The sequence below is a fragment of the Tiliqua scincoides genome, chromosome 3 (genome assembly GCF_035046505.1).
Source record: "Tiliqua scincoides isolate rTilSci1 chromosome 3, rTilSci1.hap2, whole genome shotgun sequence".
Classification (NCBI taxonomy): domain Eukaryota; kingdom Metazoa; phylum Chordata; class Lepidosauria; order Squamata; family Scincidae; genus Tiliqua; species Tiliqua scincoides.
In genome coordinates, this window is record NC_089823.1 from 69,892,800 (window position 1) to 69,915,735 (window position 22,936).

The window sequence follows — 22,936 nt, forward strand, 5'->3', positions numbered from 1 at the left end:
GGTGGCACTCTGAAAAAGAAAAATTGGCAGGGCAGTGCTGTTGTCTTGCCTTGAATTGAGCAGTAAAGTTGCTTTTTTCTGCATGCTCCGTTCTGGATTTAGAAACCCCCCAGTCCAAATCTAAGAAGTCAGGGTGACTGTAGTACAGAGGAACTTAGCATTGCAGGGGGATTGTATAAGGCTTTAAAGCCCACCATAAAACCATTGAGGCTCTGATTGTCCATTGGTCTATTTGGTTTCTTGCTTAGAATAAAAAGTTCCTTGGGTCAGCCACTTTGTCTTTGTTTCACCTTTTGATTCTTGACTGAGAGACAGCCCAATCCTATCCACACTTTCCTGGGAGTAAGTCCCATTGACTCAAATGGGACTGACTTCTGAGTAGACATGCATATGATTGGGCTGAGAGGCATCTATGAACTCTTGACTTAAAGTCACAACCTTGTCCAAATGGGATAGTATCTTATCCCAGTGGCAGACCGGGGGTGGGGCAGGGGGGCAAACACCCTGGGCCCTGAGCCCACCATGTGCTCACTGTGCTCCCAATGCTACTGCTTCTGCCCACCGTGCCGCCCTGCCTGCCCATCTGAGCTGTTCTGCAGGCAGGCAAGGCTCTGCATGGTGCTCAGCAAGAAGCCTTCTGAGGTGTCCCCCACTGTTTTAAGCAATACTTGCAGTTTCATCAGGAACCCAGAAGTATTGTTTAAAACAGTGGGAGAAGCATCAGAAGACTTCCCAACAGCTGCAGAATGTTGCACGAGCCTCGGTAAGTTTCCTGGGAAGGGAGGGGCAGCATGTCACAGACCTGCCCCAGGGCACAATGAGGACAGGCCCACTACTACTGTATCTAATGATTGGCATTCCAACTATCTTCACTCTTGCTGAATAATCAGACCAGCATTGCATAATCAAACTTGCTGGGATTTACACATGCTTCCTATAATGATAGTCAGAAGGGTAACCAGAGAAGATACTGCCATGCATAAACCATTGTGTACTATAAGCCTAGAATAATATGCATAGATATGTCACAATTGCCACATGGGCATATACCTAGGAAAAAATCTACTTCAGCCTCCTCCCCGCCCCACACACACACTTCCATCAAGAAGATAACAAGATGAGCTTCAGCGGTCTTGAATCAAGTGATCTGTGGTTGTATGTGCCACCTTCTTGACAATGCCTGCTCTAGGCATTGGAAGAAACACTCTGGCAAGCGTTCCCATTCTGGGATTCGTTCACCTTGCAACTTGCCTGCACGTCATTTTCAGTGTCCTCCGGGGATTTCAAGTCTGCCTTTTCCACAGAGGTGTCTGATGTCTGGAGAGGTTTGCAGACATTACAAAAGAACTTGAAACACAGCAGCAACCCTTCTGAAATATTAGAGGAGAACAGTTTTTTGCACGGGTGGCAAAACTGATAGAACACGAGCATAAAAAGGACAGCTATGCAATAGCCAATTAGCAGCTGTAGGACCAGCAAAGGGGCACAGACGTACATGTAGACATCCGTCTTATACATATACCACATCAACAGGAGGAAAGTGTTCTCAAAGAACCTCAGGACGTAATAGAAGGCTAGTCTGCACCAATTTTGGGATTTGTCAATTAAATCGGAATCATTCAGCTTCAACTGCACAGCAGACCAGCAAAACATGTTGATACCGGCATACAGGAAAGTGAGAAGGCACAAGACTATGGCAGTGCCGACTTTGCTCAAGGCTTTCTCTATATTTTCGGGCAGAGAAGACTTGCTTTGCCAGAAGAGAATCCAAGGGTGAAAGAAAAAGGCAAAGAAATTCACCAGCACCACAGGCAGGATCCAGATCTGAAGGACGGAACTGAAGAGGACCAGAACTATGACCCTCGTGGCAATCTCAAAGCTTCTCCACAGGAAGATGCAGAGGTAGGCAGCGGGTTTCACACTGACATCATAATCATCGTACTTAATCTTAATGGCCAGGATGTTGCATCGCAGTGCTCCATACACGATTGATAAGAGAGACAGAGCCATGAAGATGCCTGAGAACAGAAAAAACCGCCACAGTTTTCCAAAAGTGGTACTGACCAGACAGAAAGTTCCCTGCTGTTTGATGTTTTTATTGCAAATCCTTAGGTGGCACCAAAATGAGGCTCTTTATATGACCTTCTTGAGTTTCAACTCAGCCTGTACCATGAAGGGTCTTTCTTTTCTTAGCCTGGCTGCCTAAATTTATCTTACCTGAAAATGAACTTGGGGACTCAAATGCTAAGCAAGCTCTCTACCCCTAAGCTCTCCTGAACATGTTTACAAGAGGAGGACAGCAACATCAGCAGAGTCCTATCACTAACTCCAATTCTTGTTCCAGACCCACCCCCAGGAATCTCCTCTGACTTCCACCAGTAAAAGAAGTAGTGTAGGTCTGAGGAAATCCATTGGAGGCCAAGCAGATTACAGAAAGGTAAGTAAAAAAATATTTTTTTTTTTGAGGCAGCCATCTGGTTGCCTCCCCCCATAACATGCAGCATGGGCTCCGTCAGTAGGGCTGCATGATCTGGACTGGTGGAGGATAGGACTGGGCTGTCAATGCTGGTTCTTAAGACTACCATCCTGAACACTTATTAGGGAGCAAGTGCTATGGGACACAGTCATGCTCTGAGTAAAGGATTGTGCTGCATATCTATATACTGTTAGTCTTTATCATAACATTATTTTTGAAAGGCCAAAAGTGAATGGATTTAGCAGTCAACATTAATAGATCTGAACATTTCTAGAACAAACAAAATGAAGAGTAAGACCAGAAAAAGAAAAATCCATGCCATGTTTCCATCAGAAACCTTTAAAAGGCAGTTAAAAAGCATTACCAGTATATGTAAGTCATAGTCAAATAGTCATACAGAAAAGAAGCAGATTTAAAGTACATAATCAAATCATTTTATCTTGGTGTGATTCTATTCCAGTGTGATATGAAAACTTGTCAGAAACCTGGAAATTTCCTTACTGGATGCAGAGAACTGTCCCAGAAATGTCTACAAAGTTGTGTTGTTTCCAATCATAAATATGCCAGGTTCTTCTCAAGCACTAACTCTTAGCCTTGAATTTGTTATGAGGAACTAAATATAAATGCCCTACTTGAATAGGCACTGAGCAAAAGTAACTCAGCTGGAAGCTGCAGGTGGCCAGTGTCTTTGGAAATCAGGTCACAGCAAGTAACATTTCACGAATTCTAGGCCACGTGAGTGCCACTGTGTTCATCCAGCATTTCATGAGCTCTCTGGCTCACATACCATAGTATGAGGAGACAACTTAACCCTTCGCAGCACAGGGACCCAGCCCAAGCAGACCTAGTAGAGCTCTCTGGTAATCTGATACCAGGTCAGCACTGTTTCACATCCCCTGCTATGCCATGCAAGGGGATCGCTATGACAGGGATGTTCAAGGGGCACATGGCTTCCAGCTGATAGTAACATTGAAAAAAAGTGTCACATATCACTTGTCGACAAAAGATGGCAAAGTGATTTACACAGCAAAAGAAATTCAAAAGAGTAGAGACATACAGCAGGTCAAACAACGTTATGTAGTAATGAGGCACACAAGGCATAGAAGGGAAAGGTAGGATGTCCTGCAAGTACAGGAAAAACTTTTATCTATGGAGATAAAACCATGATGTCTGCCACAGCAGTGGAGGCCAATTAGCAGAAATGCGCTAGCAGGTTTCTAAGAAGGATGATGAATGAGTTAAGAATTAGGTCGTTATTATTCCCAGTTGGTAAATCCAGGTTGACAGTGACTTTCCTGGAGTGGTTTCTGACTTTCCACTCCATCTCCCTGCCCACTCATTCTTCCTTCAATATTGAAATCCTTCCTTTCTTCTGTAAAACTCAAGGTAGTATACACAGAGTTCCCAGGCAATCTCCTACCCAGACAATGACAAGACCCTGATCTGCTTAGGTTCAGCATGACTGCTGTATGCTCCAGACTTGCGCTAGGATCCTATCCCCTTTCCCAGGCCATCCTGCTCAGAAACAGAGCTGGGGAGGCGCGGTAAATATGGCGCACTCTGCAACGTGCTAGTAAGTGCCCTTCCACCTTAGCATCGGAGCCATTCGGGGTAGCAACAGCAATGTACCATCACTGCCCTGAATGGCTCCAACGCAGAGGGGGAGGGGTCACTTACAGCATGCAGAGCATGCTGTACTTATCGAGCGCCCCCCCGCTTCATTTCTGGACCTGCTCCTTTCCTCTTCTTGGACTTGCACCAGCTCCAGAGCTGGTATGGGTAGGTGGCCAGAAGGTCTATGCACAGGTAAGTAAAATTTTTTTTACTTACCTCAATTTTACCTTCTGATTTCCCAGACCCCCCCCCCCTTCCAGCAAGCAGCATAGCACAGAAGTGGGCTGTCACCTATATACACACTCACATTCAGATTACATCCTATTGCTCCAATTGTAAGGTGTCAGAAGGCTAACTCTAAATAGCTATAATGGAAAATTGTATGCCCAACTGCTTTCCAATTTGTCGTGTTAGGAAATCATTAAAAGCATGGCACAGCCAATAAGAATGAAATTAGCAAATAATCTTTTTTTTTAGTTCTGGTTTCTGAAGGGAAAAGGCTTTCTGTGTGCTAATCCAGGCACTCTGCAGAGAATCAGAGGGTCAGTTAGCAGTTACTTGATGACTGAGAAATATATTGCCCATTACCTGGAAATACCAAAAATGTGGATGCCAATGACTGACTGGTGCAAACATTTTCTGAGTTTCCAGGTACTCTACAAAGGAAGAACATCTTCTCCCACAGCAAGATATGAGAATTCCAAATGTATGTGGAACTCCTACATCTTGTCATGGGTGAGATGCATATGTTTCCTCTTTGGATGGTGTGCAGGACAGTAAGCACAGTATATGACAGCCCAATCCTGAGCTACCCAGAGCGTGGGGCTGCCATGGCAGTGAAAACGACTGCCACAGCATCCAACGCGCCCCAGGCAGCTGTCTCCCCCTCCTCGGGAGAAGGGGATGTTTGTCCCCTTCCCCCAAGTAAAGGAAGTAGCCCGCAATGGAGCTACTTGATTCTACGGCATCTCTGGAGCAGAACTCCGCCAGTACCGCCTCCCTTCGGGCCTGCTCCACCCACCAAACCTCCTCCCTACCCTTTGCCTGCATTCCCCCATCTCCCCCCACCCCAGAATGCCTCTTCCCCGCCTCCCCCCACACCCACACTCACCTCTCCTGCACTTAGCAGTCCGAGCGACTGCTGGGTGGCGGACCACAGGCCCACCACTGGAGCTGGACCAGCGCAAACTCACGCTGTGTTACCTCTGCTGGTGGGCCTGCAGTAAGGTTTGCTAAGGTGTGCTGGTGCACACGGGCTCGGGATCCGGCCCTGAGTCATTTTATGCACTTCACCATTACATTCAAAGTCACTTATATAGTGCTGGAAAAACCTAATATCAATTAAGTGGCTAGCTCAAAACTGCTGTTCCATTTAGTTAGTGCTCGGTATCCATTTTCTTGCGTGCAGTCTTAATGGTTTATTAACCCATGAAGAGGTCACATTCATCAATTATCATAGGTTATTTCAATGTACTAATGAGAAGTTTATCTTTACAGCAATTACGGACCAGTCTTATCTGTGAGAAATGCTGGTGCATAACATGATTTGCCAGCTCAGTGAGAGCTCCACCAACAAAAGACAGTTTCTGCCCTTAGACACAAACCTAATGCCAGTGCAATGTGCCTGAAACCCTGTGCCACTGCAAACCTGTGGCTTTGCACAGGGTGTCTTGGAGGTGCGGCTGAATATGGCTACCCGACAGCACTGCCGTGTCTGCCTATGCAGCTCTTTGGGGACCATGCCCTCGAGCTACATGAGCTGTGCTGCAGTGGCTATGCCTGTGGGCACAGGCTATCATGTAACTCGTGGATCTGGTGCAGTATTGTCAGCACATTCCTATGCATGTCTACTCAGATGTAATACCCCTTACATTCAATGAGTCTCATTCCCAGGTACATGTGCACGGGATTGCAGCCTGTGTTGATATTTTGCAGCCTGTGTTGCAAGTCTGGTTCTTTACTGTAGGTGTCTGATAAGTGTATGGCTGAAGACTGGGTGCAGTCAAAACAAATCAGGAGATTTGGGAGAAAAATGTGGCAATCACTGATAACAAGAAATTGCAGCTTTCAACAGCTACAGAGCACCAAAGTGGGAGTGGGAATGTTAGCATGAATTCAAAAGGTGTAAGCTGCTACTATACAAGTTTAAGTTTTACATTTCAGTGAGGTTATACAACAACCTTCCTCAGAGACAGGGTGCGCATTGCCAGAATTCTCAGGCTCCATGGTTCGTGGCTTGAGTGGATATCCCCTTCCAGCAAATGGTGTGAGTGTACAGTGATGTAAGCACATAATGTATCAATAAAAGTGCCACACACACTGTCACTGACTCCCTGCCTGTAGCAGGGCCTCTGGCCAACATGTTCCCCGGTGATTCACATTCAGCCTCCACACATCTGAGTTTGAGGATGAGGTTTCCAGGGCAGGAGGAATGTTGTCCAAGAAGTTATGAGTGCCAATGCATCTATTTTTTGAAATGAAACATTTGGAAAAAAAATGTTACATGTAGCAGAAGGTGCAGAACGGCTACTGGTTTTCTAAACTGCTAAACATATCTTAGCAAAGACCTGTTGTTCATTAATCATGTTTCTTACAGCTGGTTCCAGAACAAGCCAAAAAGAGAGAAGGTTAAGCAGTTATTCACTTCCGACCTCTTAGCATTTATCAAAGCTAAAATAGTGAATATTTATATACATAACTTATACATACTTCTAGCTGCTGTGATGTCCTGCTGCAGGATGCAGATGTACAGCTGAAGCGTCAGCTGAGGTGCGGAGCCTAGAAAGGCCTGGATCACTGATGCCCTACTAAATGCAGATCTGTGTGTAAACAGTTTGCCTTCTGCCTGGCCCACTTCTTTTTCCACTTCTTCTGAATGTCCATCTTTTGGCATCTGCCTCTTCTTAGTAATGCTGACATAAGGCTCCTCCACTCTGCCTGCATGGAAGTAAATGTAAAAGACTTCCACACACCTGGAGAGAAATAAACAAGCAAAGTAATTACACAAATGAAACTCTTTATTGGTGCACTAAATGGGCTCTCTGATTTGTTAGAAAGCAGTTTCGCCATCTGCAGATAAGGCAGGGGTCATTTCTCACTAACTCCTATAATCTCCAACACATAGTGCAGGGATAGACATATATGTTTCCTCCTTCATGTACAAGAAGTATTCAGTGACATGTTAAATCCATGTCAATACAGCACACTCAGTTTACAAGGACTCTTTCTTTACCCATTTTTTAAAGGTGGAAAGTCCACACATAACTTTCTCTCAGGAACTGTGAAAAAGGACGCATGCATCTTTACTCTCCCACCATGTGTATAGGATCATCATCCATCAGCCCTTCAACCCATTGTTAAGACTCTTGAAATTATATTCAGGTATAACCTAATTATCCACGTCAATGCAATGAGAAAAGCCCTTTCAATTAAAGGAAAAAAGTCATTTAACAATAGCCTCCTTTAATGCGAGAGAGAGCAGCCAGCTGACAATCCATCAATCATTCACTCTCCAGGCACTTATAACAGCTTCACTTAGAACAGCTTAGAAGCAACCTCTCCCTTCCCTCTGAGCACATGAAAGAAAGACAATCCCTTTGCATTCTTTCCCAGTGCTGCACTCTGGGTGAAGGGAGGGGTTGTGGGTTCAGAGTGAAGCCTTTCTAAGCACCTGGAAGAAGACTGATTGATGGCTTGTCTGCCTAATGACTCTGTATTACATCACAAAGCAAGGCTGCTTTTAAATCACCTAGCAAAGGAACATTGTTTTTTAAATGGATTTGCTTTAATTCGATTTTTGCCATCCACAAGAATTCTGGGAGACTCAACCTGTAATCACACAACAGAAAGAGCTCCATAACCAGTACAGGATACCCTGTACTGAAAAGATCCTGGAAAGACTCATGTTCAACTGTTTCTTGAAAACATCTAAGGAAATCAATTCCATTGTTGTTGTTATTATCTAATATTGCAGTTGTGCCTGTTCTTTAGAGAAAAACATTAATACGGGGAATGAAAGAATTATAGCACCTGCAGATCACCAGGGAGCACATTACCATTATCCTGTACGTAATGCTGTGATGTCATACAAGAGAAGCAAATACTGTGAGCAAAAGTCACCCTATCCTAGATGGGGCTGTGATTAAACACATCGGGCTCAAGAGGTTATAGTTGGTACACAGGAAATTGTTTTGTTTTAGGTGTGGATATGTGTGCAGGCAGAAACCACATTGGGCAGAATAAAGAAGATAACAAAAAATGAAAATTCCTTAGGACATTTATCTTCAGTTCAAAACACAGATTCACATATATCCTTCACGACTTGTTTACAGAACTCATCCTTGGTGAATTCACAGTCTACCATCCTTGTGGCTAGGAGTAATTGATGCCCAGTGTTTAACAATCTGGAGCTCACTAATGTAATGAGATACAAAAAACAAAAACAAAAACAAAAACAAAAAACCACGTCTTTCATTTAATTCTATATTTATTCTTTCTGGTTCATAAAGATGGAGGTACTGTATAGTGATTACTTGTCATTTCCACAGATGCTTCTGGCTTGGTGTTGGACATGCCTTTGAAGCTCAGACTTCAGTAAAAGTATGAAGAATTTGGTACTGCTGGGACTTTTCAGCCCACAGAGAAATTGCCACAACACCTTATAGCTGCAGATAATCTCTGCAATTTTAGTTACTGACCTGGCTCCAATGGGGAGGGGGTAAGTAGAGTTCTCTTTTCAGGAAGTAAATTCAAACATACTAAATAGCACTTGTGAAGCCTTCTCTTCCTTGAGAACCTGTTGGGCTTCTTTTATTTGCAGTCTGTCTGATAAGACTTTGCAACACATTTCCCTATGTTACAAAATTATGAGAACCTTGAAAGTGAAAAATGACCAGTCGTGCCTTTTGCAGCACTGCCTTCTGGATTATAAAAAAGAAAATATTTTGAAAAGAAATGAATTTTGAATTTTGTTTTTTGAAAAGAAAAGGAAGTTAGAGAATCAAACATCATTAGCATTATTACATAAACATCATTAACACTAATGGCAAGGTGTGGCCCTCAGTTGGCTTTGCAATACCATAAGGATCCATTTACAACAGAAAGAAGCATCTTTGCCTTCAGTTAAAAAGACATCAATGGAGTGTATGACCCACCAAAGAACTGGCTGCGTTTTTTGTAAATTCAACCCTGTTTGTAAGTGAAAATATTTTGGTAGAACTAAAATGGAGGAGAATATTGGAGGTGTATGCCCACACCCCTATACCTAGACCAGTGATTTTCAAGCTTTTTCATCTCATGGCACCCTGACAAGGTACTAAAATTGTCAAGGCACACCATCCATTTTTTTGACAACTGATAAGGCACCCCACGTTGTTGAGGCTTACATCCTCCAATGGTCCTACTAATAAATGACCCTCCACCAAACTCCCGCGGCACACCTGCAGACCATTTGCTGCACACCAGCGTGCCAGAGCACAGTGGTTGAAAACATCTGACCTAGGCAAACAATACCTGCTCTCACCACTCCCTTCCAGACCAAAGACTGGGAGGGGGCCAGGTTTACAGGGAGACATTCTCCAGATGGGTGTGGTTTTTCTACCGAGGCAAGCGTGATTCTTGGCCACAGGTGGTGTAGCTCACATGCACGACTGCAGCATATACAGTGGCACAGATCTTCCATATCACACTTAGTACGTTCACAGCTTGGATGCATTAGCCAAGAGGACACATACGTCTGCTCAAAAATCCCCAGCTGTGCAAAAAAGGAGAAAATGCGATGGTAGCACCAAGAGAAGAGCACTTATGCTTATCCCGATGATGATGTTTGCTGGCTAATTCATGATTATAGGAGGCATCATCATCATCATCATCACAGTAATGAATGCCCCCCCGTCTGGGCGGTGCTGTCCAGGATGCTGCAGCGTGCATCTTGCGGCGGGGCGGTGCCAGCCTGGAAGGAGACCCCCGCTGCCCCCCCAGCCCCGCGCTGCCCACACCCACCTGACCAGGGGCCCCAGCTGCAGGATGTGGAGCAGCAGCACCAGCGGCCTGTCCCTGCTGAGGTCGCGGTGGATGAAGACGAGGCTGAACTGGACCAGCACGCAGGGCAGCAGGGCGAAGAGCAGCGTCAGCGACTGCCAGATGCGGTCGCCCGCCGAGCGGTAGGTGCTGCTCAGGTACAGCGCCGTCGCCGTCTCGGCCACGAAGAGGAACAGCGAGACCAGCACCGAGCCCGGGAATTTCATCGCCCCCAGCCCGGCCCGGCCCGGCCCGGCCACAGGCTCAGCGGGCTGCAGGGCTGGCCGCGCATCGACAGCCGCAGCGGGCGCGCCCAGCTCCCTCCGCGCCAGAGCCAGGACCCAGCGCGGACGTCCGCTAGGGGCAGACCTGAGCAGCGGGATCGGCCCCCCCCCCCCCGCATTCCCTCCTAGGGCTGCACATGCTCAGGAGTACTGAAGCAAAGAAGAGTGCTCCTGAGCATGTGCAGACCAACATTGGGTGAGCTCTGTGTGTTCACAACCCACCATGTCCCCACTCAACTGAAACCCTGCAGAGCAGTTGCCAGCTACTGTAGTCAAAACTGAGCTAGATCAGTGTTTCTCAACCTGTGGTACGGATACCACTGGTGGCACTCGAGGCAGCGTCTGGTGGTACGCGCAAGAACCCCAGACATCCACTGCTTGGCAGTGAGACCAGCAATGTGACACAGCAAACAGTGGTAGAAGGCTCCGCTCGACAGGCAGGCCTCCGGTGTGTGCTTTTTGCATGCTCCAAAAAGCCCTCCTGTCTGCCCCGACCCTCTTACTGGTGTCTGTAGAGCCGCATCTGGTCTTCCAAACTGGAAGGAACTGGTGATGACACGGTCCCTCCACTTCCAATAGGTGGACCATGCAAAGTGGTAAGGCAGGGGACAAATGTTGACAAGACACTGAGCCAGACGAATCAATGGTCTGGTGCAGTAGGCTGTTTCATATGAGGATCACTTTTACCTGGAAGTGGTCAAACATTTATGCCTATTGATGGCTCATAAAGGACAGGTGTTGATTATCCTTGTTTGTGCCACCCTTTCATCCCAGACTCATCAGTAAAGCTTTGTTGATTGTATCCCAGTATTTCTGAGTGTTGGACACTCCTGTCATTTCTGTGCATATTCCAGCATTTAATTAATGATCCTGTCCCTCCTCCTCCACCATCTCCTCCTCTTCAGTTAGATGGTCACTGACTTTTCAGATTCAACTCCATCATGTAAGGAAATATCAAGTAAAGTGACAGGAACAATTGCATAACATTGCACCGGTAGACAAAAGTTGCATTTCTTCTACCAAGAAATGAGCCCCAAGAACTTTAATGCCTTTTTGCGGTATTTGCCTCTGGCAAGATTTAAAATGCCTAGCAATTTAAACTAAATGGGTCATGTCATGGAGTCAGATACATATATAGAAAGCAAAGTGGCAATGACTGAGAAGCAAACAACAAACAATGGTTCAATAAATACACGTTAGGCATAATATATATAGGTATGCTTTATTTGAATTAAGGCAAAAGATCACATCAGTTTTATATAAATGTCATGGGTAAATGGAGAGTTCTACTGTCATTGCTAAGCCAATATTATGATCACTGCTTAAAAGGCTAAAAAACATCTTGGTTCTATATATCTCTAGCTTACAGTACAAAATGAGTACAATAAACACATCTTGAAAGATCACAGTGTTTAATACATCATAACATTATAACCATAAGATGTAGTTTATATGATGAGTTTCATCTTGATATTAATTAAAGAGAATACACTATGTTATGGCTTTGAGCAGGTATCAAAACTGAAGGTATATATGTTTCTTATTATATGAATAGCATAGACTGAAATAAATCACCCGAAGTTACCATCAGTGGGTACATGACAGAATCTGTTAGCAAGTTAGAACCTTTTTCCTTCTACTTTGCAGGTTCTTATATATACACATTACTTTAAGACAACCTTAAGACACCACCATCAAATTGGAATCCTGCCAATATATGCTCCATGCACATTTGCTAACAGTCTCATGACCTTCAGCAAGGCCTTGGGCTTGTTTCTACATTCACTGTGAGATCTGCTCCTCAAAGGCAATATGTTACCTGCATTCTTGATTCTCTGCAGTGCTGAAAAATGAAGGTATATAGGAGTGTGCTTAACATCAAGCTAGTGGCCTCTAGAGATCACCTTCAACCACAAGCCAATAATTTCATGCTTTGGAGGGTTATGTGAAAGTCATTTGCATTTCTGAGAACAGATCCTGCCAGAAACAGATTCTCATTCTAAAAAGTGGGTCTCGGTGCTAAAAGTTTGAGAATCACTGATCAAACTCATTATTAGTGTACCCCCTTCTCCTTTTTAGGAAAGATAACAAAGATTAAGTGCCTAACAGTGTTTGAGATTAGCTTCCTTCTGTATGAAACAGAATAGTTTAAAAAGTTCTTCCTAGTTGTATGTAGTATACAGTTACCATATAGAAAATATTTTTGGTCTATCCTTACATAATATTTAGGAATACCACTGCATTATAAAATATTTGGAGCAACAATCAGTACTTTGCATTGCAAAATACGTATTAATCAAATCTTGTTGTCTGCTATAGTACTGTATTATATTGCTGTAGTTAAACCTAACTGATAACCAATTCCTATTAAAGTTAGCATGTGAAAAAATAGGGTCTTTGTAGTTTAAAATCAGAAACTATACCTTCTGTTCTAAAAGAGCTATTGTATATTTAAAATATGACTTGAAATGTGAACAGCATGCACAGACACTTAAAAGCAATAACACACTCTGATATACTTCAACAAGAATATAATAAGAGCTGTCTTCAAATATCATAGCATAGCTTTATCTTGTCCACAGTTTGTAAACACTTGTAAATATGGAAACTTTTGTCCGTATTCTCCAGTGGTAGTATACAGTTAACTATGTACAAACTAACAGCAGTAGGTACCATTGGAAAATTCAGTACAAACAGAAACGCTTAATAAATACACACCACTCAATGATGAAAATCAGCTAGAATTGATATTGTTATATCCAAGGCAATTTAGCTCTTAAATGCAGCAGTATATGGAGTATAGTCATGTGATGAAGCAAAATGTTTAACTTTATTGGACTATGCCTAGCCACATCCCTCAAATGCTATACTGTTTAATGGGCCCTGAGTGTTGCTAGCTTCTGGCTTTAAACTATGCATATATTTCTCTTACATGTATTGGTTTTGTTGGTGATTTTAAAATGTCCTGTTTTTTCAGTTACTCTAATACAATTAACTGCTTAGCCAATCATATCCCCACAAGAGGTCAACATCAAGGTTTGTGGTATTGGTCCGTGGTCAGGAGTTGATACGCTCTCCTTAATCGCTCACTTGTTGGCTCAGGCTCCAATCCTTTTGGGGCCTCACACTGCTGGAACTAGTGCCCCAGCAGTGCAAAGCTCCTTTACAGCAGTGCAGAAGCTGGGTTGCTGTCATGTGTTTCTGTGCCGCAAATGGGCACAGTGGTGGCTCCTAAGGCGTCCATTAGTTCTGGTAAGTGGGCTGAGGGGAGCAGGCCATGTATGAAGAAGGGGGGTAAAGGGGGTGTGCTGGAGGAGAAACTGGTGGTTGGGGGAGAAACCAGTGGTGTATTGTGGGAGGCTGGGCATGGATCTGACAGCAGTGACTTGAACGCAGATCCTGTCCCCATGTCTCTTTGGACTTACACCAGGAAAATAGCTTGCATAGGTCTAAGGAGAGCCATAGGCAATTGGGCAGCCTTCTGGAAGCTTAGTAAAATATATTTTTAATTATTTCCTGCAGGCTGCTGTCCGATCATCCCCCCCCCCCACCACCACAGCATGCTGTGTGTGCTCCCTTGGCACAGCTGCATGCTATAACATGGCAGGAGATAAGATTGGGCAGTTAGCTACCCTTGTGATCAGACATAATATTTTAAAATTCTAGGTAAGTTTCCATTATGTTGCTGTTGGATAACACCAGTTATTCTTCTATGGGTCCCTTTGCAGAAATTTTCAGTCCACTACAGAGTTGCAATCCTATCTACACCTAACTGGGAGTAAACTCCATTGAACTCAAAGAGCCTTACTTCTGAATAGATGTGCATAAGATTGTACTTTCGGAATAAATATTTTACCTGCATTCATTTTCCTAAGAATGTATTCTTTTTACCTGCAATATGCACTTATGAATGCACCATTTCATAAATGATGGCCTCAAGTATGCAGATATCCTAAGCACCTTTTAAAAGGATTACTGCATGTAGAAAAACCTTGCAACCCCCAAGAGAATGATTTTATACCCACATTTAGATATATATATATATTTAAATGTACTCTTTTGGCCTTGGGTCCCTTCGGGGAGAAAGGAGGGATATAAATGTAGTAAGTAAGTAAGTAAATAAATAAATTTAAATGTTTTTGATTATCTTATTAGAATATGCTGCTGAACTGGACATTCTCAAGGATTCTTTTTCTGTTCTGGTTGAAAATGGAAATACACTAGAGCATGATGATGATGATGTTGATGATGAGCCTTAGCAAAAAAACAGGATTAGGAATGTTTAATGTTAAGTGGACGAACAGTTCACTTTTCCCTTGAAATGAGTTACATGGTAGTACATCAGAATGATATCAAAGCAGGTAAGTTGCTAATCCAGCCTCCACAGAATATTTGTAAGATTTTAAAATAGGATGGGGCACGAGGAACACAGGCAAAGCTCAAACACAGTATTCCTAGTGTTGCTCAAGGTTATTTTAAAAAATGCTAACATTTACATATCTGCTACTAAAATGATAGCTAAGCAATAATACTAGTAATACATATTTTTACTCTACTATATTTAGTTGAAATAGTTGTTACTATGATCCAGTTTGTTGCCCAACAGTTGCAAGTAGTAGTAACCCCTTAGGGTGTGAAGTCTAATGCTTTGCACAATAACGTACAAGACTCTACACCACAAATAGGTACACAATGTATGGCAAGGATAGCAATCCCTTTTTCTGTTAAGAAAGCGTTATTAAGAACTCACTATGCAATTTAATTTCTAATTAACTACACACATTCACAATCTAAACGGTTGGCAACCTTCAGTCTCAAAAGACTATGGTATAAGCCTACAGCACCCAGTATTCCCAGGTGGTCTCCCATCCAAGTACTAACCAGGCCTGACTTTACTTAGCTTCCAAGTTCAGACAAGATCAGGCATCTGCAGCATATTTAAGGATTTAAAATAAACTACAATCCAGGGACTACTTCCTTGGAAGTGAGTGCTGTTGAACTTGGTGGAATTTCCAAATGAATATATAGAGTTGAATTCCTAAAAGAGATCTTGACTCATGTCAGTCTGCTTTTGCAGTTGTAGCTAGGTGCATGGTATTCTCATGTTGTGTGATATTGAAATACATGTAGTATTGTGACAAAATATGTCTGTGCAATACATTCAAACAGTGAAATTCTAGATTTGCAAAATTGAAGGTAATTTTCACATAAGATGTATAACATAGCAGAGGTGATAATATCACATATCTTATTCTGTTCAACAGTGTTTCTCTAACTGTGGATTGGGATCCACTAGGTGGATCATGAGCCAATATCAGGTGTGTCTCCATTCATTTAAATGTGTATTTTATATTTAATAGACTTGATGGTATGCGATTGCATTTGGGGAAATGTTAAAGATCTGTACTTTCAACAGACTACTATGTATATGCTTTCAGCAATAATAGTGATTGGGGCTTACTCCCAGGTAAATGTGGATTGCATTGCAGCCTTTGGGATGTTTGGAGAATTTTTTTAAACAGATCTGCAACTGCTTAGGAAGGGTTGGGGGGAGGGTTCTTGTTTATTTTAAATAATTTTTTAAAACTTATACTTATTGTAAACTTCCAATTTACTTACTTGATTTGATTTGATTTGGTTTTTTTGTATGGGGTGTTAAAAAAGTTTCCTACTTGATATCACTTCCAGGTTAATTACATCACTTCTGGTGTATCCCAATAGACTGTCATTCTAAAAAAGTGTGTCCTGGTGCTAAAGGGTTTGAAATCTCTGTTGTACAACATTCTGTACACTAGTTTGAGGAACATCTGCAAGCAGAGGAGTGGAGGAAAAAGGAAAGGATTTTCCGTGTAGTATGGGGCATACTTTCTGAAGCACCTCAGAATCACAGATTCACTGCAAATACGTGGCCAATAGACACAAAACTTGCATACACCTAAGATGTGTAATGTGAATATTAATGGGATTCGCTTTCCAGCAAGTGGCTTCATGACTGGAAGAACACCAACATGAAACAATATTCTTAAAGCATTTACTACTGAAACGATTCATATGTTTGTATCAATAATGCAAAAGTTATTAGTGTAAACTTACATAACAACTACACTATCTGTTTAGTACTGAATGAATGCTTTTTTGCCTTTTAAAGACATAATACTAGAATTTCTCATTTGAGTCAAGAGTTTGTTTGTAAAATAAAAAATGATCCATGAGTTATTTACATGTACCAAAAAGCTGAAATATAGATACTTGCATTTGGATGTATATTATGGTGTAACTAACTGGGAATTTTACCTTGTTTTGCCAGAAAGAAATACCATATGCCAACAGAATGTGAATGCCTGACTTACTGTACATGTGCTATTATGCTTTTATCTTTCTAGTAGAACACCCTATCCCAAGGTTGATAACAGCCCTCCACTTTGTCATCATGGTCCTGAGGTAGGTCAGCATTATTGGGTAACATTAGGAAACTGGAAGAGAGCGGTCTCTAGAGTAGGGCAATAGGGTGGCTGCCCTGGGCCCTGCATTTTCATGGTCAATATATGGGGGAGGCTACACTGGTTGAGTTACCCTGGGCCCACACCCTGCCCCTACCCTTCTAGGGATGGCTCTGATGTAAGTGACCTGTGACTTGCTGAGATCCAGGGAGGGAGTTCATGGATAAGACAGGATATGAGGTTAGGTTTGTGTTCAGTATTCCAGCCACTAGAATCACAGTGGCATCTTACCCTAGGAAACACTACTTACAAGAAGAGCAAAGTGAGCCATTCTTCAATTTGAAAACTATATTTTACTGCTTTTCATATGAAACTGTAGGCTCCTGTTTCCTGATCCCATGCCATTCAGAAGAATGCCTAGATATGGAAGGTGATTGCCAATCAAGTGTGGAAGACTCAGAGGATCAGTCCTGCCCACGGCTGTGACTAAATAAAGAACAACAAAGCACTTCAGGTCTAAGCAGTAGTTTGGCTCTCAAGTTGTTCTGTGATTACTAACGGATACAGACCTGGACTACACATGCTGCTTTACTGGTTGCATGTGTGTGGGAGGGGGCAGGGAGAAACAGGTTTTGTGGAACCCTGTGGGATTCTTTCCATGTGCATTTTAACAGATCAGTGGCTATATTTTGTCATGTTTCGCTAAACAAACAATGGTCATGTTGGAATACTCTGCAGATGGCAAGGAACACTGAAATTAGTGGAATGCTTAAAAACTAGAATGAAAATAAAAGGGAAAAAAGATTATTACAGGGTGAGTCTGATTATGCTATCTAGAGCCGACTGCAGGGAGACAACAAATACCATTAGCAGCGGTCAGTGCAGTTCCTTATTTACTGTAATTAAAAGTATTGTTTTGTTCAACAACAAAGAGCTTTTATTTTAGTACTACATCTCCTAAGCACAGTTTTTGTCATCCAATTTATCTGCCTGTATTGTAGTGCTTATATATAAAATATCTCTTCACAATATTGTTTTAGCAATATCCATGTAAATCAGTTGTGGTTCAGATAAGAATTCATAATACTGTATTAGGTTTTATCACTAACAATATATACTGACCTATTTACTTTTGTACATGTGAGAAACAGATTTGAGAAACAGAACCGACTCTCCACAATGAGTCACTGTACCTTTTAATTATCGCATTCTCATTCTCATATACTGTTTTGCTTAACTCTTCTCCATAATACAAAGGGTTTTAGAAGATGGTTTTATTCTTCATTTGCATTATGTGCCAAATTTACTTCTTTACACTAAATATGAAATGAGGTGGGGTGGTATGTTTTAATAACTAACCTAACTGATAACCAATAACTAAATGAAGGCCTTTTAAAGGTCATTTTTTGAAAATTCACAAGACATAACCAAACCCTTTCTTCTTGTCCAATATGAACAGACTTTTTCAGGCATCTCTCATATGTATCAGGCAGCCCAATTCTAACCTGCACTCAAACAGGCAGGCCAGCTGTCCTATGCTGCACCCAGTGTAGAATAGGAGGTGGCTGCCATGCAACTTGGAGTCAGTTGGGGATTTATTTTCCCTTACCTTGTGTCACATGGCAGATATCCCAATGGGGCTACTTGCATCTGCACCAGCAATTTCACTGACACAGATCTGAGCACCCCAGTGTAATGCTAGGCTACTTGGGAAGGGGGATAGGATATGGCCTAGGTCACCAGGCCAGTACCACCCCTCTCCTTGACCTATTTCACCAACAAGTCCACCCTCCACCCATCCTGAAATGCCCATTCCACCCCCCTGCCACCCTCCCCAAATTTACCCTTTGCCGGTCTGGATCCAGGGCAGGGAGGCTAGCACATGTCCTTGTGCTGGCCTCCCCTGCTTACATGGAGACACAAACGTGCCTTATGGCATGTTTGTGACACTCCTGTGGCAGCACAAGGGACTTGTGCTGGCCAAAGACCAGACATGAATTGCACCCTTATTCTTGGAAAGTGTTTAGCATCTCCCAACTCAAGCCTGGACAACTGAGAACTTTGGCCAACTGGGCCCCTAAAACCTGCAGGGACACTGATCACTTCCTAGGGTGCAATCCTAACCCACTTTCCAGCACTGACATAAGGATAATGCAGCTCCTAGGTAAGGAAACAAACATTCCCTTACTTTGAGGAGGCCTCTGTGACTGCCCCCCAACTGTTGGATGCAGCTCATGACCCAATTAGCACAGCCATGCCAGTGCTGGAAAGTTGGTTAGGATTTGAGCCCTAGACTGAGAACCATGATGCTAAAGAACCATGATGCTTTATTTCTATAAATATGAATTGAATATATAGATGATAATGACAACTGCTAGGTTCAGAAACTCCTACTAAGCACAGAGAAGAATCTGCTTTTCATATTTTAGAAAGTTAAATCTTTATTGCCTGCCTTCCCCAAAATAATTTAGCTAGATGATAATTATCTGTTTAAGCACCACTTAAACATTAATTAAGCCAATATTTTGTTTCCTGCCTCCAGATTCTAAAAATTCAAATTTCTATTTTGGCCTTTTAACAAACCCAGCTCCTGAAAGCAGAAGACTGTCACGGTTCTTATGAAACAGATATTTTAACTTCCCTTAAAAATTCTACAAACACCTTTCCCTTTTCAGTTCTGGGGAAACAGTCTTTTCTTTCCTTTGTTTTAAATTGCTATTTATTATTATTTTACAGACCACATGCTCCACTTCCCAAACCCTTGTGTGTGTGTATGTGTGTGTATACAGATATATTAGGATTTCATGTGCTTCACATTCCCTTTTCCCCAGCAACATCAAGCCTAGCTCATTAGTTTTAACACTGAAATGGGTATATTATTTTAAGATAGCCTTCCTTTACAGTGACATAAAACTATGCCTCTTGAATTGCTGTGCTGGTGTCGCACTGGGAAGTGTTGCTTGTTACACAAAGACACTGAAGAGAGGAAACTCAGCCTGGTTAGGTTGCAGCATGTCAACCAGGAAACACACTGTCCCTGAGAAACCTTCAAACAGACTGTAAATGTTTTCCAGCACCCGGGAGCCAGCTTTAAATTCTTCAGTAAACAAGAACTCTGCAAACCTGAGAAATGTGCAAGACAAAAAAACCAAAAACAAAGTCAGTATATTGGCTTTACACATAACTATGAGTAGTTCTTATTTTAAGCTAGTTCCACATTTGCTCTCAATTCAGATCAAAACAAAATATTTATTATTATATTTTATGGACAGACTCACTTCTCAACCCGTTAACCTATGCCTATGCTCTGCTCTAAACCCTGCTCCAGCTTAACACTGACCTTCTGGTGCTTAAGACAGCATGCCAAATGCTGCCTCTTCTCCTAACCGGTAATGTATCACAGTGGCATTCCTGGGGGAGGGGGAAATGTTAAGTTTTTCAGGTGCCTGAATGCCAGTGTCAAGCGGCCCCTCCTCCTCCGCTTTGCTTTTGCAGCCAGGACTGGCTCTGAAGGTGAAAGGAAGGGACTGCTTTACAGTGGTGTTCAAGCACCTGAAAAACTTAGTGTTGTCCCCCCCCCCCCAACACCAGTGATGTGCCAGTCTGCTCCTGTCATTCCTTGAATTGGGGAAGTAAGAGGGGGATGGCGTGGAAGAGGGAGTGTGAGGGAGAGATGCTCTAGCCCTGCTCCCCCACACTGCTTCTCTTCCAAACTTCCTCTTCTGTGCCATCCCTCTCTACTTCCAATTCAGAAAGAAAGAGGAAGAGAAGAAGGAGCAGAGGAGGTGAGTGGGCAAATGGAGGTGGGTGTATTACCCTCTTATTCTACTGCCTGAGACAACCTCATGGATGGGTTAGCCCTTCTTAGGGTATCTGTACTGCATCTGTCAGAAGTAGTCTCACTGTACCCTACAGTGGTTCTCACACATTTAGCACTGGAACCCACTTTTTAGAATGAGAATCTGTCAGGATCCACCGGAAGTGATGTCATGACCAGAAGTGACATCATCAAGCAGGAAACATTTTCACAATCCTAGGCTGCAATCCTGCCCACACTTACCCAGGAGTAAGTCCCATTTACTATCATTGTTAAAAGAATATTCACAGTAGCTTGTTAAAAGTACAGGCCTGTAATATTTCCCCAAATGCAGTCACATACCATGGTAGCATCAAGTCTAATATATTAAAAATAAAATATTGAAATGAATGGGGATCCACCTGCAATTGGCTCGTGACCCACCTAGTGGGTCCCGACCCACAGTTTGAGAAACACTGCCCTACTCTAATTGGCTCTAGTCTGCTCAAGTTTGCTTAGAGAACAATTTAGGGAGGGAAGGAGCAAACAGCAGAGTGTCTGCCATGCTACTGGTCTGGGACCTGTAGTATATCGCATGATTGGATTAGGCTGAAAATCAGTAACTACGTAGAACAAATGAACTGCTTTCTTGCAATTTAATTTTGAACATATCTGAACAGCAGAATTTAAAACACTGCTGTGAATCCCCTCCCCAGACCATATCTCTTTATTCCCCATGAAATGATGTTTCTACACCTACGGGGTAGCCAACAAATGCCGTTCCAGCCTTGGCACAGGGAACAGGGAATTTTAAAAGGTGTTTTGATTGACCTTACAAATTGCAATGGAACGCAGGAGTAGAGGTGTTCTGTGGTGAGCCTTTGTCTGATATAATTACTAATATCTGTGTTTACCTGGGAAAGCTAAAGGTATCATGTTGTAAAACTAAATAAACAGGCAGGAACACCTGTTCCAAAACACAGATAATTTTTCTGTTTCTTCTGTCTTTCCCAGTTTCCCAGCCCATTGACTAATGGGATCAGAAAGCTCTGACAGGGTCATGGAGGAGTAATTATAGTGCTATAAGTTTTCTCTCCAGTAACTGTGAATGAGTTGAATCTATGTAGGTGTAGTAACTGTGAATGAAGCCCAGTCTATGGTTGGGCTTCAGCTGACATCTCATGTGGGCCTTTGACAAAAGAATGATGATGTTTCTTATTTACTATGGATGTCTCATCAATGGGCAATTCACTTTAAGAGACAGAGAGAGGGCTGTGAACTCACATCATGCAAGGCACAGTGGCAAGATAAAAGACAGAGAGAAATAAAGCCATGAGTTAGTTGGGTTGCCCTCTGAGGATCTGGTGTGGGTTAGAGGATCTGCTGCCAAATTGTGGGAGTGTCAGTTTGCTTCCTTTTATGCTGTGCTTGTCTATAAGTAACAAATAAACCACATATTACAAATATAGCATGATTGCTTTCTTATCCAAAACTAATATCACTGTCCCTGGAACCTCTAACTCAGCATCTCTCAAACTGTGGTTGGGGATCCACTTGGTTAGTCATGATAGTTAGACAGCTGCTAAGTGCCCTGCAAAGAGCTGAGTTCCTGCAGTTTGCAAGTTTGTGTACATATAGGAAGAAAAATGTTTGAGTGTCTTTTTTCTGGTGTGTGTTTTTCCATCAGTGACAGGTGGTGGGGGCAGATGAAGGCTGGGTCACATAACAAAGCCCTTCAAGCCTTGAAGCTATTCATTAGGGCTGCCTCATTATGAGAAATTGATCGTTTTTTTTTTGTTTTTTTTTACAAATAAATAAATAAATAAAACATTGTGAATAAATAAATAAAAATATTTCTTTCTAGATCACCTTTTTTAAAAATCTTGTAAAGCTAAGTGGGTCCTGATAGTCATTTTTAAAAGTGGGACCCAATGCTAAAATGTTTGGGAACCATTACTGACTGAGGAGTGCATAACACTTGTTTCTTTCCTTTCACTGCTGAGAAATGTGTCTTCAGGCAAGTGAAGTATAAGGTAGAAGTATGTTTGTGCTACACAGAAGGAAGTAATTAAACGCACCATATGAGGGGAAGAGGAGTGAGAAGAGAAAGAGAATAAAGTGCGGAAGCCTGTGGTTTGATCATGTAATGCTGTCATGCAGTGGTGTGGTGTTATCTATGAACTGACCCAATGTGGTATCTGGGCAAGGAGCCTACATCTAAGGTGCTTTGTTTCAAGCAGGAGAAAATGATGGGGGATCAGACCATCTAGCGCACATATCCTCTTCTAAATGAGGTAATTAGCTGCAT

At 42.6% G+C, this 22,936-nt stretch overlaps 2 protein-coding genes across 2 annotated transcripts in view; both read right to left on the minus strand.

Moving 5' to 3' along the window:
- Positions 1-1,185: 1,185 nt before the first annotated feature.
- Positions 1,186-10,335, minus strand: XK (X-linked Kx blood group antigen, Kell and VPS13A binding protein). Its single transcript, XM_066622119.1, has 3 exons — positions 10,091-10,335; positions 6,800-7,062; positions 1,186-2,018 (listed from the first exon to the last, which is right to left on the minus strand). The coding sequence occupies exons 1-3, from the start codon at positions 10,333-10,335 to the stop codon at positions 1,186-1,188; spliced, it is 1,341 nt and encodes a 446-aa protein (XP_066478216.1).
- A 7,677-nt stretch (positions 10,336-18,012) lies between these two features.
- LANCL3 (LanC like family member 3) overlaps positions 18,013-22,936 on the minus strand; it is a 37,222-nt gene continuing 32,298 nt past the window's right edge. The window contains exon 5 of the mRNA XM_066620432.1: positions 18,013-19,955. Within this exon, the coding sequence (XP_066476529.1) occupies positions 19,796-19,955 (160 nt within the window). The 3' untranslated portion in view covers positions 18,013-19,795. The remainder of the gene's footprint in view (positions 19,956-22,936) is intronic.

Excerpts from the sequence above, each read along its gene's own strand:
- XK (XM_066622119.1), bottom strand. The coding sequence starts at position 10,335 with ATGAAATTCCCGGGCTCGGTGCTGGTCTCGCTGTTCCTCTTCGTGGCC. Across the intron at positions 7,063-10,090 it reads CAGCTGGGGCCCCTGGTCAG|GTGTGTGGAAGTCTTTTACA; the intron begins GTGGGTGTGGGC and ends ATTTCTCTCCAG. Across the intron at positions 2,019-6,799 it reads GGACATCACAGCAGCTAGAA|GCATCTTCATGGCTCTGTCT; the intron begins GTATGTATAAGT and ends TTCTGTTCTCAG.